We start from the raw sequence: 13,246 nt of genomic DNA on the forward strand, positions 1-13,246 counted from the left end.
AGAGTTTCTCATTTCCTGCGTAACATCCACCTCCACGAGAATGCGGGCATATGAGACTCGGGCCTTGCTCGCAGTGCATTCATCTGTTACCAGCGGATTGCCCAGAGCGCTACCAATCTTGTTTAAACTTCTAACTCCCCAAAGATGCAATGGCAAGAGTGGCAACTTTATCCAGATTGGTAGTGAACGAAGCATATCTTCTTTCAAGCTAAAACCTGGCCTCCAATCTTGAAGCATAAGAGGCATATTTCGTAGAGTGTATGGGCCTTTCATTAGCACTTCCTCCTTATCACTCTGAGTTCTAAATTTCAGAATGAAGTAGCCTTCCTCATGATACACCATTTCTGGGAGTTGTACAAAATTATACATCCTTTCCATGTAATGCTTCAGCATGTTTAAACTAACTTCGCCCCCAAGCACATACAGAATCAGAGCCGAATCCCAGTAGATCAATTCAGATTCAATATCTTTCTCCTCAATTTCAATCTCAATTTCTCCATCCACCAACTTAGGTGCTATGAACTCCATGGTTAGCCCCTTTGCCGGATTTCGATTATCACTCAGAACATCAACCCACAACTTCCGCTTCTCAGTCTCATTCACTTCCTCTTTCCCTGTGATTAGGGTTTCAGTTTTGCTAACAGATGGAATGTCAGCACTCGTCTTCCCTTTGGAAACAGCCGTAGAAGATTTACCCTCAGAATCCTCACCTTCACTTTGTACTAGCACCTCCAATTGAGCTTGGTCTCCGGCGCGATTTTGCGGCGGCATTGATACCGATTTCTTCGGGCGTTCAAATAGTCATATTGTTATAATTATAACAATATGACTATTTGAACTATATTAAATTAAAATATTTTAATTTTAAAATTTTAACTTAATATTTAAATTTAAATCCGAAATATATAAGAGAGAGATTTTTTAACTTATATTTTAAAAATTATATATATATATATATATATATATATATATATATATATATATATATATATATAATATTATTTATTTTTATTTCTTATCCATTATAAATTTTTCATCTAAAAATTATTTATATTTATTTTATATAATTTAAGAACACTTTGATTTTATTTTTATATTTAAATAATTAAGTTATTTTCTAACCATAGAAATTTGTAAAATAAATGAAAAAAGAAAGAGAGAAAAAAATATAAAATAAAATTAGAGTTGGGCAAGAATTACTATCAAGATGACATATCAGCATATAGCTAAATTAAAGGCTCAAGGAGAATGTAATCTATTTGAATTGTAAAAATGTTAATTTTAGATACTTTAATTTAATAAACAAATATTTGTCACTTGAATATAAAAATTCTTTAGTAACTTATTTTTATTAAAACTTCAAAAATTATAGTTGTTGTATTATATTAATTCTCAATTTTTTTGTAACACTATTAAAAGTTATAGTTGTTGTATTATAATAATTCCTATTTTTTGTATCAAAAATTGTTAGATGTACTCTTTTATGTTTTTATTTTTTCTAATAGTTTGCCGTGTATTTAAAAATAAAATTTAAAACAACGGTGAATAAAATAGAGATTATATATTTTTTTAAAAGCCATTAAAAAATAATTTTCTTAATAATTACGAGAAAGTCTCACTTAAAATATATTACACAAATATAAAAATACTAGAAGCTTAAAACTATATGCTCTCTTTAAAATTGCTAGAAGCTTAAAACTGGAAGTTCTCTAAGAGTCTGTTTGTTTCAATTTGAAAAAAAAATTGATTTTTTCTTTTTAATTTTAAAAATAGATTTTTTTAAATTTTTTTTTTAAAATATTACAAATTTTGTTTATATTTTTTTTTCTAAAATGAAACACTAATTTTAACATCCTATAACATAAACATACATTATTGAATATCAAAATTTAGTCAAAATCATAATTTTTTTAAAAAGTTGTATTCAAAAATGACTTTTATGAAAATCTATTAGAAATAGCTTCAAATTTAAATTATTTTTATAAAATGTTTTTTCTATAAACTAATGCTCTCTTCAATCAACTATCTAGCTATTAATGAAAGTTGCCACCATTCTACCCAAAATGCCCTTCACTCTTTTAAAATTTACAAAGCAAAAAGGGTATAAGAGTATTTACATAAAGATCAATATAATCACACTTTTTATTCATTAAAGTGTTGACACTTGACAATACAAAATCACTTTCTCATTTCAAATTATATTTTCCCACCTTTTTCAAATTAAATTAATTATATCTTCCACTCTCTCTATTAAACACTCTACACACTTTATAATTTTCATTTTAATTTTTTTCTCCCTCAATTTTCTTTTTTCTTTTTTCTTTTTCTAAACATAAATAAATTAATAAATTAAATCTTTTTTAATAGAACGAAGAGGAACACGCAAAAATTTACTCAATCAAAAACATAATTATTTTATGGTCATTAAAAAAATATTTATAATTATTTAAAAAGTTATTTTCAAATGTCTATTTACTGACAGACCACTATCAACAAAATACCTTTTTTATTTTAATTAACCATTGTCTTTATTTGAGACACAAAATTCTTATTTCCAAATGTCAAAATTTTATTTTTTTTACGGGACATTATCAACAAAATACCTATCAAATCTACTATCAAGCCATTAAAAAAGAAGTCTACCATTCTACCCAAACTATCCTTTTTGTTTCAACAATTTACAAAGCAAAAAGGACTAAATTGTCTTTTCTTTTCTTTTTTATTTTTTAAACATAAATTAATTAATAAATTGAATTAACATAATCATTAAAAATATTATTTTCAAATGTCAAAATTATTCATAATTATTAAAAAAATATTTTCAAATGTCAATATTTTTATTTTCTCACTGAAAACTAACACCAAAATACATTTTTTATTTAGCAATTGCTTTTACTTGAGACACAAATTTCTTATTTTCAAATGTCAAAATTTTTATTTTTCTCACCGGACACTATCAATAAAATATCTACATATTTATTTAAATAAAATTTATATCATAATATATAAATTTGTAACGGGACACGATTAGTTAAATTCATGCAACTTTTTTTTATAAATATTGCTTTTAATATACATTTGAGTATAAAACCATCATACAAAATTATTCTAACCTATGCAAATACATGAATATCATCATTCTTTATACAATTATATTTATCATTTAATATTATAAATATCTAAACATATATATATATATATATATATATATATATATATATATATATATATATATATATATATATATATATATATATATATATATATATATATATATATATATATATATATAATAATATCAAATAAATATACCCGTGCGGCATCACGGGTAATTTTCTAGTTAAAATTACTAGAAGCTTAAAACTAGAAGCTCTCTAAGCACAACTTTTGAAGAAACTACTTAAACTTTTATTTATTTAAGAAAACTTAGAAAAAAGATAATTTTTATTAACTCAACATGAAGAAATTCCAACTCAATAATAACACATAAGTGTGCAGCAGATGTGATCTATATTACTTTATTATCATTAGAGAAATTCTCCTGAAAAAGAATTTGTGTGAAGAATCAATTGTTAACACTGTCTAGTCATTTCATTAATTATCCTCCTTTTCCATAAGAATGTCCAGATTCATCAAATTCAAACAAAACTCCACCACCTCTTTTCATTTTGCCACCTCAATTTTGTACATTTTCACACACGTCTATATGCATGGTTCAGCATGGCCAAATGTTGGTGCATGTTAATTATATAACTTTCCTTCTATATCTATAAATACCCTCTCATATCACTGCACTTTATTCATCCACACAACAAGCTAAGTGAAACATTAGTTCAAATCAACATGGCTGCTATTACAATGAAAGCTTCATTTCCATTTTTGATGCTGCTGGGAATTGCTTTACTAGCGTGTGTCTCTTCTAGACCTGATCAAGAGAATCCATTTATCTTCGAGTCTAACAGGTTTCAAACTCTTTTTGAAAATGAAAACGGTCACATCCGTGTTCTCCAGAAGTTTGACCAGCGTTCCAAAATATTTGAAAATCTTCAAAACTACCGTCTTTTGGAATATAAGTCCAAACCTCACACCATATTTCTTCCACAACAAACCGATGCCGATTTCATCCTTGTTGTCCTAAGTGGTAATTTATTATTTATCAAGTTAAATATTTAAAACTAATCACACATAGTTTATTTATTTTAAAAAACGGTATTTATTACTTTACATGTTTGTTTTGTAAGGATAAATTACATTCAATTTTAAAATATAATGTTAATTGTAACTTTCAGGAAGAGCTATACTCACAGTGTTGAAACCCGACGATAGAAACTCCTTCAACCTTGAACGTGGAGACACAATAAAACTTCCTGCTGGCACCGTTGCTTATTTGGTTAACCGAGACGACGACGAAGATCTTAGAGTATTAGATCTTGCGATTCCCTTAAATAGACCTGGCCATCTTCAGGTAATATATATAGTCAGTTAATGTTTATCTTTTCTTATATCAAATATGGTTTGCGCGTTGTTGTAAGAAAATTTTTAGGGATCTCTACCATAACATAACTACAACAATTGCGATTGTATTTATACCTATTTTACTGTAAAGATTTTCTAATGATCTTAACATTATTTTTTGTCCTTTTCAACAGTCTTTCTTATTGTCTGGAAATCAAAACCAACCTTCCATCTTATCTGGGTTCAGCAAGAACATTCTACAGGCTTCCTTCAATGTAAACATAACACACACAATTTCTTCATTCTTTATGTATCTGTTTGGTTTTCTATATATATATATATATATATATATATATATATATATATATATATATATATATATATATATATATATATATATATATATATATATATATATATATATGTGTTAATATTCACTTTTTCTTTGTATATATTGTAAAAAAATATAGACCGATTATGAAGAGATAGAGAAGGTTCTTTTGGAAGGGCACGAGAAAGAGACACAACAAAGAAGAAGCCTTAGGGATAAGAGGCAGCAGAGTCAAGAAGAGGATGTAATAGCCAAATTATCAAGGCGACAAATTCAGGAATTGAGTAAAAATGCAAAGTCTAGCTCCAAAAGAAGTTTATCCTCTGAATTTAAACCATTTAACTTAAGAAGTAGCAATCCTATCTATTCCAACAAGTTTGGCAAATTCTTTGAAGTCACTCCAGAGAAAAATCCACAACTTCAGAACTTGGATATACTTGTTAATTCTGTTGAGATTAAGGAGGTATGGTAAAATGATTTTATACTATAGGAAACTAACTATATTACACACCGAGATTTCACTTGACCAAATTTTAATTGTTCTAAATGATTTGATTTTTGCATGTTAAAGTTATATTGTAAAACTTTTGTTAATAAATTATTTAATTCCAGGGATCTCTATTGTTTCCACACTACCAAAAATATTTAATTTTCTAAATATTTATTATTGCATATACCAAAAATATTTATTTAATTTTCTTTAAAAATTAAATTCCAGGGATCTCTATTATTGCCACACTACAATTCGAGGGCCATAGTAATAGTAATAGTTAACGAAGGAAATGGAGATTTTGAACTTGTGGGTCAAAGAAATGAAAACCAACAAGGACAGAGAAAAGAAGACGACAAAGAAGAGGAACAAGGGGAAGAAGAGATAAACAAACAAGTGATAAATTACAAAGCTAAGTTGTCTCAAGGAGATGTTTTTGTAATTCCAGCAGGTCATCCAGTTGCCATAAGAGCTTCCTCAAATCTCAATCTGCTTGGATTTGGTATCAATGCTGAGAACAACCAGAGGAACTTTCTTGCAGGTATATATATCATATTATCACTCATTCACTCTCTCTATATATTCATTTTATGTATGTATTTTAAAAGTCTGGTTCTATTAAATCAAAGAGAAAAAATAATCAAGATATTCATTTTTTCTGGTGATTGAAAATTTGAAGGCGAGGAGGACAATGTGATTAGCCAGATACATCAATCAGTGAAAGATCTTGCATTCCCTGGATCAGCTGAAGAGGTTGATAGACTATTAGGAAATCAGAAACAATCTTACTTTGCAAATGTTCAACCTCAGCAAAGAGAGAGAGGAAGCCATGAAACAAGAGATCGTCTATCTTCAATTTTGGAGGCTTTTTAATAAATGAGCAAATAATATGCATGTATGCTATCAAGATATATAGCTCATAGTGAGCAAAGAATAAAACAATATTCTCTGGTAACTATATTTGTATTTCCAGTTTTTTCCTATGAATAATAAATAAAGAGTATTTTGATGATCCTCTTAACTACTATGCTTTTTTAGTAATACTCTTTTATACTAGTATGAGTATGTATTATTCAATCAACCATAAATAGTTAATTAAACTCTTAAATTAAAATTTTAGTTATAATTTGATAATGCAATTAAAAATGGGCCTTGTATATGCCACTATTAGTATTTTTCCATAATTAATTTTGTAAATCCTAAAGAAAAATCACATAGGAAAATTTAAAAAATTTAAATCGTATTCCAACAAAAATTGTCATACTACCAGCAAACGACAATTGTTATAATAGTATGGGCTTAGACTTCATAACAAAATTATATAACGATTGTTTATTAAAAAAGTCAATAAATAAAAGTATAAGACACTAATAACAATGTAAGAAATTGATATCTCATATCTATGATCTGTGAGATACATTCATTCATCAGTGTATTAATAGGATCTAAAGAAAACTACTATTAAAACTAAAGAAAAATATAATATTAAATTTTTTTGAAGACTATCAAAACTAACTAAGAAAATGGAAAGTATTTTCATTGATTTATTTGACATCTTCGAATGTATCAAAGACACTACATATATATAATGCTAATAATGGATAGTAAAGTGAAAGATCCAAAACTAAAAAAAGATTAACTCAATAAAATTAAAATAAGACAATAACTAATAAAAATTATAATTCTAATTTATTATCTAAGTTGTTTACTAACTGATAATTCAAAATATATCATCTTCTAACGTCACAGTCCCTATGCATTAATCTTATCTTATTTGACCATAAAACACTTTATGTACTACTAAAGACTTTTTTATTTCATCACAGTCCCAAACCCTCTCTAACGACCTATTCCTTAATGGGATAAATGACATATCATAACTTATCCAACATTACGACACCATAGAGCCTCTCACCTCACGTGAGCTAATTCTTTCCCCACCATAAACACCACAATACATGGCCTCTCGATACTTCAGGCAAGCCCTAACCACCATAATGAAGTTTCATGTCTCTGATACATTAAGAGAGGGGTCCTCTATATGGTTTTTTACTTGTACCTTAAGCTTTATTTTATCTTTAATCTTATAATGGAGTCGCATTCTCAATTGCGCATTTTTAAGGATAGAGTTTTGAATCAGTATTTTTGGATGCATAATTCAAAATATTAATGTTTGAGTATGAATATTATACTTTAAATCAAGTAGTTAAATTTTTGGAACAAGAACCATCATTAAGATTTATTCAAGTCATGTCAAAAGTAGTAAAACCAAGTAGTTGAAGTAGTAAAACCAAGTTATTGGATTCAAGTGGTTAATGAGCTCCACTTAAGTTCAAAGAACCCGAGTTCGTATTCTGGGTGAAACTATTATTGGTTAGACTTAACTTACCTTCCGGCCGAACTCTGGATTACCATGACCCCTTTTCCCCGAGAACTGGTGAGTTAACACTATTTTTTAATGAAATAGTAAATGCTTGAACTAGTAAATACATGAATATTTTTCTTTAACACATGAAATCTTGTTTTAGAAAGAACATGTAACACATTGGGCAAATTTATGAAACTATTTAACAATTTAGGTATTTTCTGTTTTCAGTGTCAATCTCATATTTTCCATATATGTGATCTGTGATAATTTTTTATGTTTTCAACCCGTAATCTATCTAGCGGTAGGAATAGGAAAAAGCATGAGACAATTCAGTGAATGAGGTCTATCTATGAAGTGGAATATTTGAATTCTTAGGTATGTTAGCCTGCTTGAAGTAGTTTCTTACCTTGAATAGTATTGCCTACCCGGCGTGCCCCTCCTCAAATGCCTTCCCATGACATATATGTATGATGTTTTTTTTACTTATCTTGATGGACGAGTAGACAGTGGTCATTTAATTCATAACCTCGGAGAAGATTAATTCTTTAGATTATTTATTCAGTCAAAGTTACGTGCATGTTAGGAGGGTGGGTAGTTGCTGATCATCTAGTTTAAAACCTTACCTACCTTCTTGTTTTATACAGGTTTGAGATAGCAAGCTAATGATTAAGAAGGTCTACACACACTAGGTTAGTTTAGACTTAAGAGGTCAGCGAGAGACACCAACGCCCCAAATAACCGAAAGCCAAAGAAAAGAGAATAAATCAATCAACATTTAGGAGTTAGATCATAAAACCTCTTCCCTACGAATATCAGAGAAATCATAAAACCTCTTCCCTAGCAAATGGAGGAACTTGCCGTATTCATCTGACAGTTCAAAACTCCGAACGAGCTGAAGAACAAGAGGTCATATTTCATTACCACGTGGAAGAAAGTCACGGTCGGCGAGAGCTTCGAGAACGCTAGACTTGCCGCTACTCTGACTAACGGGAACTGCCACTAGAGGTAGGTTAATAGCGGATTGTCTTCCGATGCGGGAGAAAATGTCTTGAAGTCGGAATACCATCGAGATCACGGCGGAACCAGGAGGAACGGGAGCGGATGATGATGGAGGAGGAACGGGAGTGGATGATGATGGAAGAGTAGATGTGACAGTGTCATTCACCATGATTGGATCGGTGGAGAAAGTGGAACCCTGGTTAGGGTTTTGAAATGTAACGGTTTGATTGGAGAGAGGTGGAGATTCAAACTCGGTGTACTTTTGGAGTGTTGCTTGTGTTGTGGGTAGAATTTCGATTGAGGATTTTGAAATGAAGATAGTAATCACACGTTTGTAGCGCTTCTACTGTTTGCTTCTGTTATACTATCTAGAGAAGAAAGCTACTTATTTTCCCCATTCATTCGTGTCGTGAGACAGCAAGATGAACTCAGGTGCAATCCACTAGTGAAACAAATTGATGGTTTAGAGACTCCATCTTCTGACATTAGTGAATTGTAGTACAATTGAATAGAATAGAAAAGTTGAATAAGCTTTGAGGTATACTGTTTTCTCATTTGTCACTGCAGCTTTCAATGTACCCTCAACATTACTACAATAGTCACCGGTAGTTATTGACTTTGTTAAAGATTCATAATCCGTTTGAAATCAATTTAATTTTTTGTATCTTGGAAAGTAGTTGAGTTTCAGATTTTCTTATTTGCATCTACATATCATGTGATTATATTATACTCTTGATAATGATGTTCTGACTGTACTTGTTTGATCCTTTATATCTCAATGTTGACTCATATCATTATTATCTTTTTATAGGCTGAAACTGATAGGGAAGCGGGAGAAAACAAGGGCGTCTCAGACAGGCAGATTCGTTTGAAGATTGTTTCACCAAATGTTCTGGACATGACACTTGTAGATCTCCCAGGTATTACAAAGGTTCCTGTTGGCGATCAGCCTTCTGATATTGAAGCCCGGATCAGAACAATGATCATGTCATACATCAAAGAGCCCTCCTGTCTTATTCTAGCTGTCACACCGGCAAATTCAGACTTGGCTAATTCAGATGCTCTTCAGATGGCTGGAGTGGCTGATCCTGAGGGTAAGCTTTTGCTTCCATATACTAAAAGCTTTCAATATTCTTTTGCATCTATTTAATTTGTTTTAAATGGTCTTATATATGATGCAGGTAATAGAACGATCGGTGTAATCACAAAGGTTCAGTATACTCTTCTAACATTATAATATATGGATATCTTTGTGGATTTTGTTATATGCTGTTGAGTCATTCTGACAGTGTTAGGCACATATTTTTTTGCTATGAAGTTGGATATCATGGACAGAGGTACCGATGCCCGAAATCTGTTACAAGGAAAAGTTATTCCCCTCCGACTTGGCTATGTTGGCGTTGTAAATCGTAGTCAGGAGGTAATGATATTATCATACTGCGACGAATCTGTTGTTTGACTAATTTAACTATCGCATATATTCTGTTAGATTTTTTTCTTTTCTATATACATGCAATATGAAGGACACTTTGCAAACAAAGATGCATATGCTAATTGCTTGAATAGCGTGCAGGTCAATGTGTTATTCTGAAATATGGTTTCTCTTGTTTTGTAAAATTAGGATATTCAAATGAACCGGAGTATAAAAGATGCTCTTGTTGCTGAAGAGAAATTTTTCCGCAGCCGTCCTGTAAGGAAATTCCTTAGCATAGTTGCATTCAAGCCTTTTACTTATTCCTTAACATGGATTCATCAAATTCAAACAAAACTCCACCACCTCTTTCCATTTTGCCACCTCAATTTTGTACATTTTCACACACGTCTATATGCATGGTTCAGCATGGCCAAATGTTGGTGCATGTTAATTATATAACTTTCCTTCTATATCTATAAATACCCTCTCATATCACTGCACTTTATTCATCCACACAACAAGCTAAGTGAAACATTAGTTCAAATCAACATGGCTGCTATTACAATGAAAGCTTCATTCCCACTTTTGATGCTGCTGGGAATTGCTCTACTAGCGTGTGTCTCTTCTAGATCTGATCAAGAGAATCCATTTATCTTCGAGTCTAACAGGTTTCAAACTCTTTTTGAAAATGAAAACGGTCACATCCGTCTTCTCCAAAAATTTGACAACCGTTCCAAAATATTTGAAAATCTTCAAAACTACCGTCTTTTGGAATATAAATCCAAACCTCACACCATATTTCTTCCACAACAAACCGATGCCGATTTCATCCTTGTTGTCCTCAGTGGTAATTTATTTTTTATCAAGTTAAATATTTAAAACTAATCACTCATAGTTTATTTTTAAAAAACGGTATTTATTACTTTACATGCTTGTTTTGTAAGGATAAATTAAATTAAATTTTAAAATATAATAATTGTAACTTTCAGGAAGAGCTATACTCACAGTGTTGAAACCCGACGATAGAAACTCCTTCAACCTTGGGCGTGGAGACACGATAAGACTTCCTGCTGCCACCGTTGCTTATTTGGTTAATCGAGACGACGACGAAGATCTTAGAGTATTAGATCTTGCCATTCCCATAAATAGACCTGGTCAACTTCAGGTAATATAGTCAGTTAATGTTTACCTTTTCTTATATCAAATATGATTTGCGCGTTGGTGTATGAAAAAATTTAAGGATCTCTACCATAACATAACTACAACAATTGTGATTGTATTTATACCTATTTTACTGTAAAGATTTTCTAATGATCTTAAGATTATTTTTTGTCCTTTTCAACAGTCTTTCTTATTGTCTGGAAATCAAAACCAACCTTCCATCTTATCTGGGTTCAGCAAGAACATTCTACAGGCTTCCTTCAATGTAAACATAACACACAACTTCTTCATCTTTTTATGTATCTGTTTGGTTTTCTATATATATGTTAATATTCACTTTTTCTTTGTATATATTGTAAAAAAATATAGACCGATTATGAAGAGATAGAGAAGGTTCTTTTGGAAGGGCACGAGAAAGAGACACAACAAAGAAGAAGCCTTAGGGATAAGAGGCAGCAGAGTCAAGAAGAGGATGTAATAGCCAAACTATCAAGGCGACAAATTCAGGAATTGAGTAAAAATGCAAAGTCTAGCTCCAAAAAAAGTTTATCCTCTGAATTTGAGCCATTTAACTTAAGAAGTCGCAATCCTATCTATTCCAACAAGTTTGGCAAATTCTTTGAAGTCACCGCAGAGAAAAATCCACAACTTCAGAACTTGGATATACTTGTTAATTTTGTTGAGATTAAGGAGGTATGGTAAAATGATTTTATACTATAGGAAACTAACTATATTACACACCGTGATTTCACTTGATCAAATTTTAACTGTTCTAAATGATTTGATTTTTGCATGTTAAAGTTATTTTGTCAAACTTTTGTTATTAAGTTGACATCTTATAAGTAACTAAGTTTTATATAGTCAATAACATGCTTTGTGTATAGAACATATACCAAAAATATTTATTTAATTATTCTTTAAAAATTAAATTTCAGGGATCTCTATTATTGCCACACTACAATTCGAGGGCCATAGTAATAGTAACAGTTAACGAAGGAAATGGAGATTTTGAACTTTTGGGTCAAAGAAATGAAAACCAACAAGGACAGAGAAAAGAAGACGACGAAGAAGAGGAACAAGGGGAAGAAGAGATAAACAAACAAGTGATAAATTACAAAGCTAAGTTGTCTCAAGGAGATGTTTTTGTAATTCCAGCAGGTCATCCAGTTGCCATAAGAGCTTCCTCAAATCTCAATTTGCTTGGATTTGGTATCAATGCTGAGAACAACCAGAGGAACTTTCTTGCAGGTATATCATATTATCACTCATTCACTCTCTCTATATATTCATTTTATCTATGTATTTTAAAAGTCTGGTTCTATTAAATCAAAGAGAAAAAATTATCAAGATATTCTTTTTTTCTGGTGATTGAAAATTTGAAGGCGAGGAGGACAATGTGATTAGCCAGATACATCGATCAGTGAAAGTTCTTGCATTCCCTGGATCAGCTCAAGAGGTTGATAGACTATTAGGAAATCAGAAACAATCTTACTTTGCAAATGCTCAACCTCAGCAAAGAGAGAGAGGAAGCCATGAAACAAGAGATCGTCTATCTTCAATTTTGGATGCTTTTTAATGAATGAGCAAATAATATGCATGTATGCTATCAAGATATATAGCTCATAGTGAGCAAAGAATAAAACAATGTTCTCTAGTAACTATAATTATATTTCCACTTTTATACTACGAAAAAATAAATAAAGAGCATTTTGATGATCCTCTTAACTACTAAGTTTTTTTTAGTAATACTCTTATATACTAGTATGAGTATGAATAATCTTTTTCTTTAAAAATGAGTATGCATTATTCAATCAACCATAAATAGTCAATTAAACCCTTAAATTATAATTTTAGTTATAATTTGATAAAGCAATTAAAAATGGGCCTGTATATGCCATTATTAGTATTTTTCCATAGTTAATTTTGTAAATCCTAAAGAAAAATCACATAAAAAAATTTAAAAAAAATAAATTAAATTGTATTCCAATAAAAATTGTCATATTACGAGCAAACGACAAATGTTATAAT

General features: G+C 30.4%; 3 protein-coding genes across 3 annotated transcripts; all 3 read left to right on the forward strand.

Moving 5' to 3' along the window:
* The first annotated feature begins 3,786 nt into the window (after nt 1-3,786).
* On the forward strand, nt 3,787-6,288 carry LOC131657172 (vicilin-like). The gene is made up of 6 exons (XM_058926650.1): nt 3,787-4,141; nt 4,290-4,465; nt 4,650-4,730; nt 4,926-5,249; nt 5,505-5,817; nt 5,956-6,288. The coding sequence occupies exons 1-6, from the start codon at nt 3,844-3,846 to the stop codon at nt 6,147-6,149; spliced, it is 1,386 nt and encodes a 461-aa protein (XP_058782633.1). The 5' UTR covers nt 3,787-3,843; the 3' UTR covers nt 6,150-6,288.
* A 2,666-nt stretch (nt 6,289-8,954) lies between these two features.
* On the forward strand, nt 8,955-10,516 carry LOC131659757 (dynamin-related protein 3B-like). Its single transcript, XM_058928905.1, has 5 exons — nt 8,955-8,963; nt 9,455-9,737; nt 9,825-9,853; nt 9,962-10,063; nt 10,265-10,516. Exons 1-5 carry the CDS (start codon nt 8,955-8,957, stop codon nt 10,514-10,516), a joined length of 675 nt encoding a protein of 224 aa, XP_058784888.1.
* A 61-nt stretch (nt 10,517-10,577) lies between these two features.
* Nucleotides 10,578-12,943, forward strand: LOC131593362 (vicilin-like). Its single transcript, XM_058865839.1, has 6 exons — nt 10,578-10,904; nt 11,047-11,222; nt 11,403-11,483; nt 11,588-11,911; nt 12,154-12,466; nt 12,601-12,943. Exons 1-6 carry the CDS (start codon nt 10,607-10,609, stop codon nt 12,792-12,794), a joined length of 1,386 nt encoding a protein of 461 aa, XP_058721822.1. The 5' UTR covers nt 10,578-10,606; the 3' UTR covers nt 12,795-12,943.
* The last annotated feature ends 303 nt before the right edge of the window (nt 12,944-13,246 follow it).

The sequence above is a fragment of the Vicia villosa genome, linkage group LG3, assembly GCF_029867415.1.
Source record: "Vicia villosa cultivar HV-30 ecotype Madison, WI linkage group LG3, Vvil1.0, whole genome shotgun sequence".
In the NCBI taxonomy this organism is placed as follows: Eukaryota; Viridiplantae; Streptophyta; class Magnoliopsida; order Fabales; family Fabaceae; genus Vicia; species Vicia villosa.

What these genes read in the sequence shown, in the direction of transcription:
- LOC131659757 (XM_058928905.1), top strand. An exon ending in TGGAGTGGCTGATCCTGAGG is followed by an intron (nt 9,738 to 9,824) that starts GTAAGCTTTTGC and finishes TATATGATGCAG; the next exon opens with GTAATAGAACGATCGGTGTA. An exon ending in CGATCGGTGTAATCACAAAG is followed by an intron (nt 9,854 to 9,961) that starts GTTCAGTATACT and finishes TTTGCTATGAAG; the next exon opens with TTGGATATCATGGACAGAGG.
- LOC131593362 (XM_058865839.1), top strand. Translation starts at nt 10,607, where the DNA reads ATGGCTGCTATTACAATGAAAGCTTCATTCCCACTTTTGATGCTGCTG. An exon ending in ATTTTGTTGAGATTAAGGAG is followed by an intron (nt 11,912 to 12,153) that starts GTATGGTAAAAT and finishes ATTAAATTTCAG; the next exon opens with GGATCTCTATTATTGCCACA. An exon ending in CCAGAGGAACTTTCTTGCAG is followed by an intron (nt 12,467 to 12,600) that starts GTATATCATATT and finishes GAAAATTTGAAG; the next exon opens with GCGAGGAGGACAATGTGATT.
- LOC131657172 (XM_058926650.1), top strand. Translation starts at nt 3,844, where the DNA reads ATGGCTGCTATTACAATGAAAGCTTCATTTCCATTTTTGATGCTGCTG. An exon ending in CATCCTTGTTGTCCTAAGTG is followed by an intron (nt 4,142 to 4,289) that starts GTAATTTATTAT and finishes TGTAACTTTCAG; the next exon opens with GAAGAGCTATACTCACAGTG. An exon ending in TTCTACAGGCTTCCTTCAAT is followed by an intron (nt 4,731 to 4,925) that starts GTAAACATAACA and finishes AAAAAAATATAG; the next exon opens with ACCGATTATGAAGAGATAGA.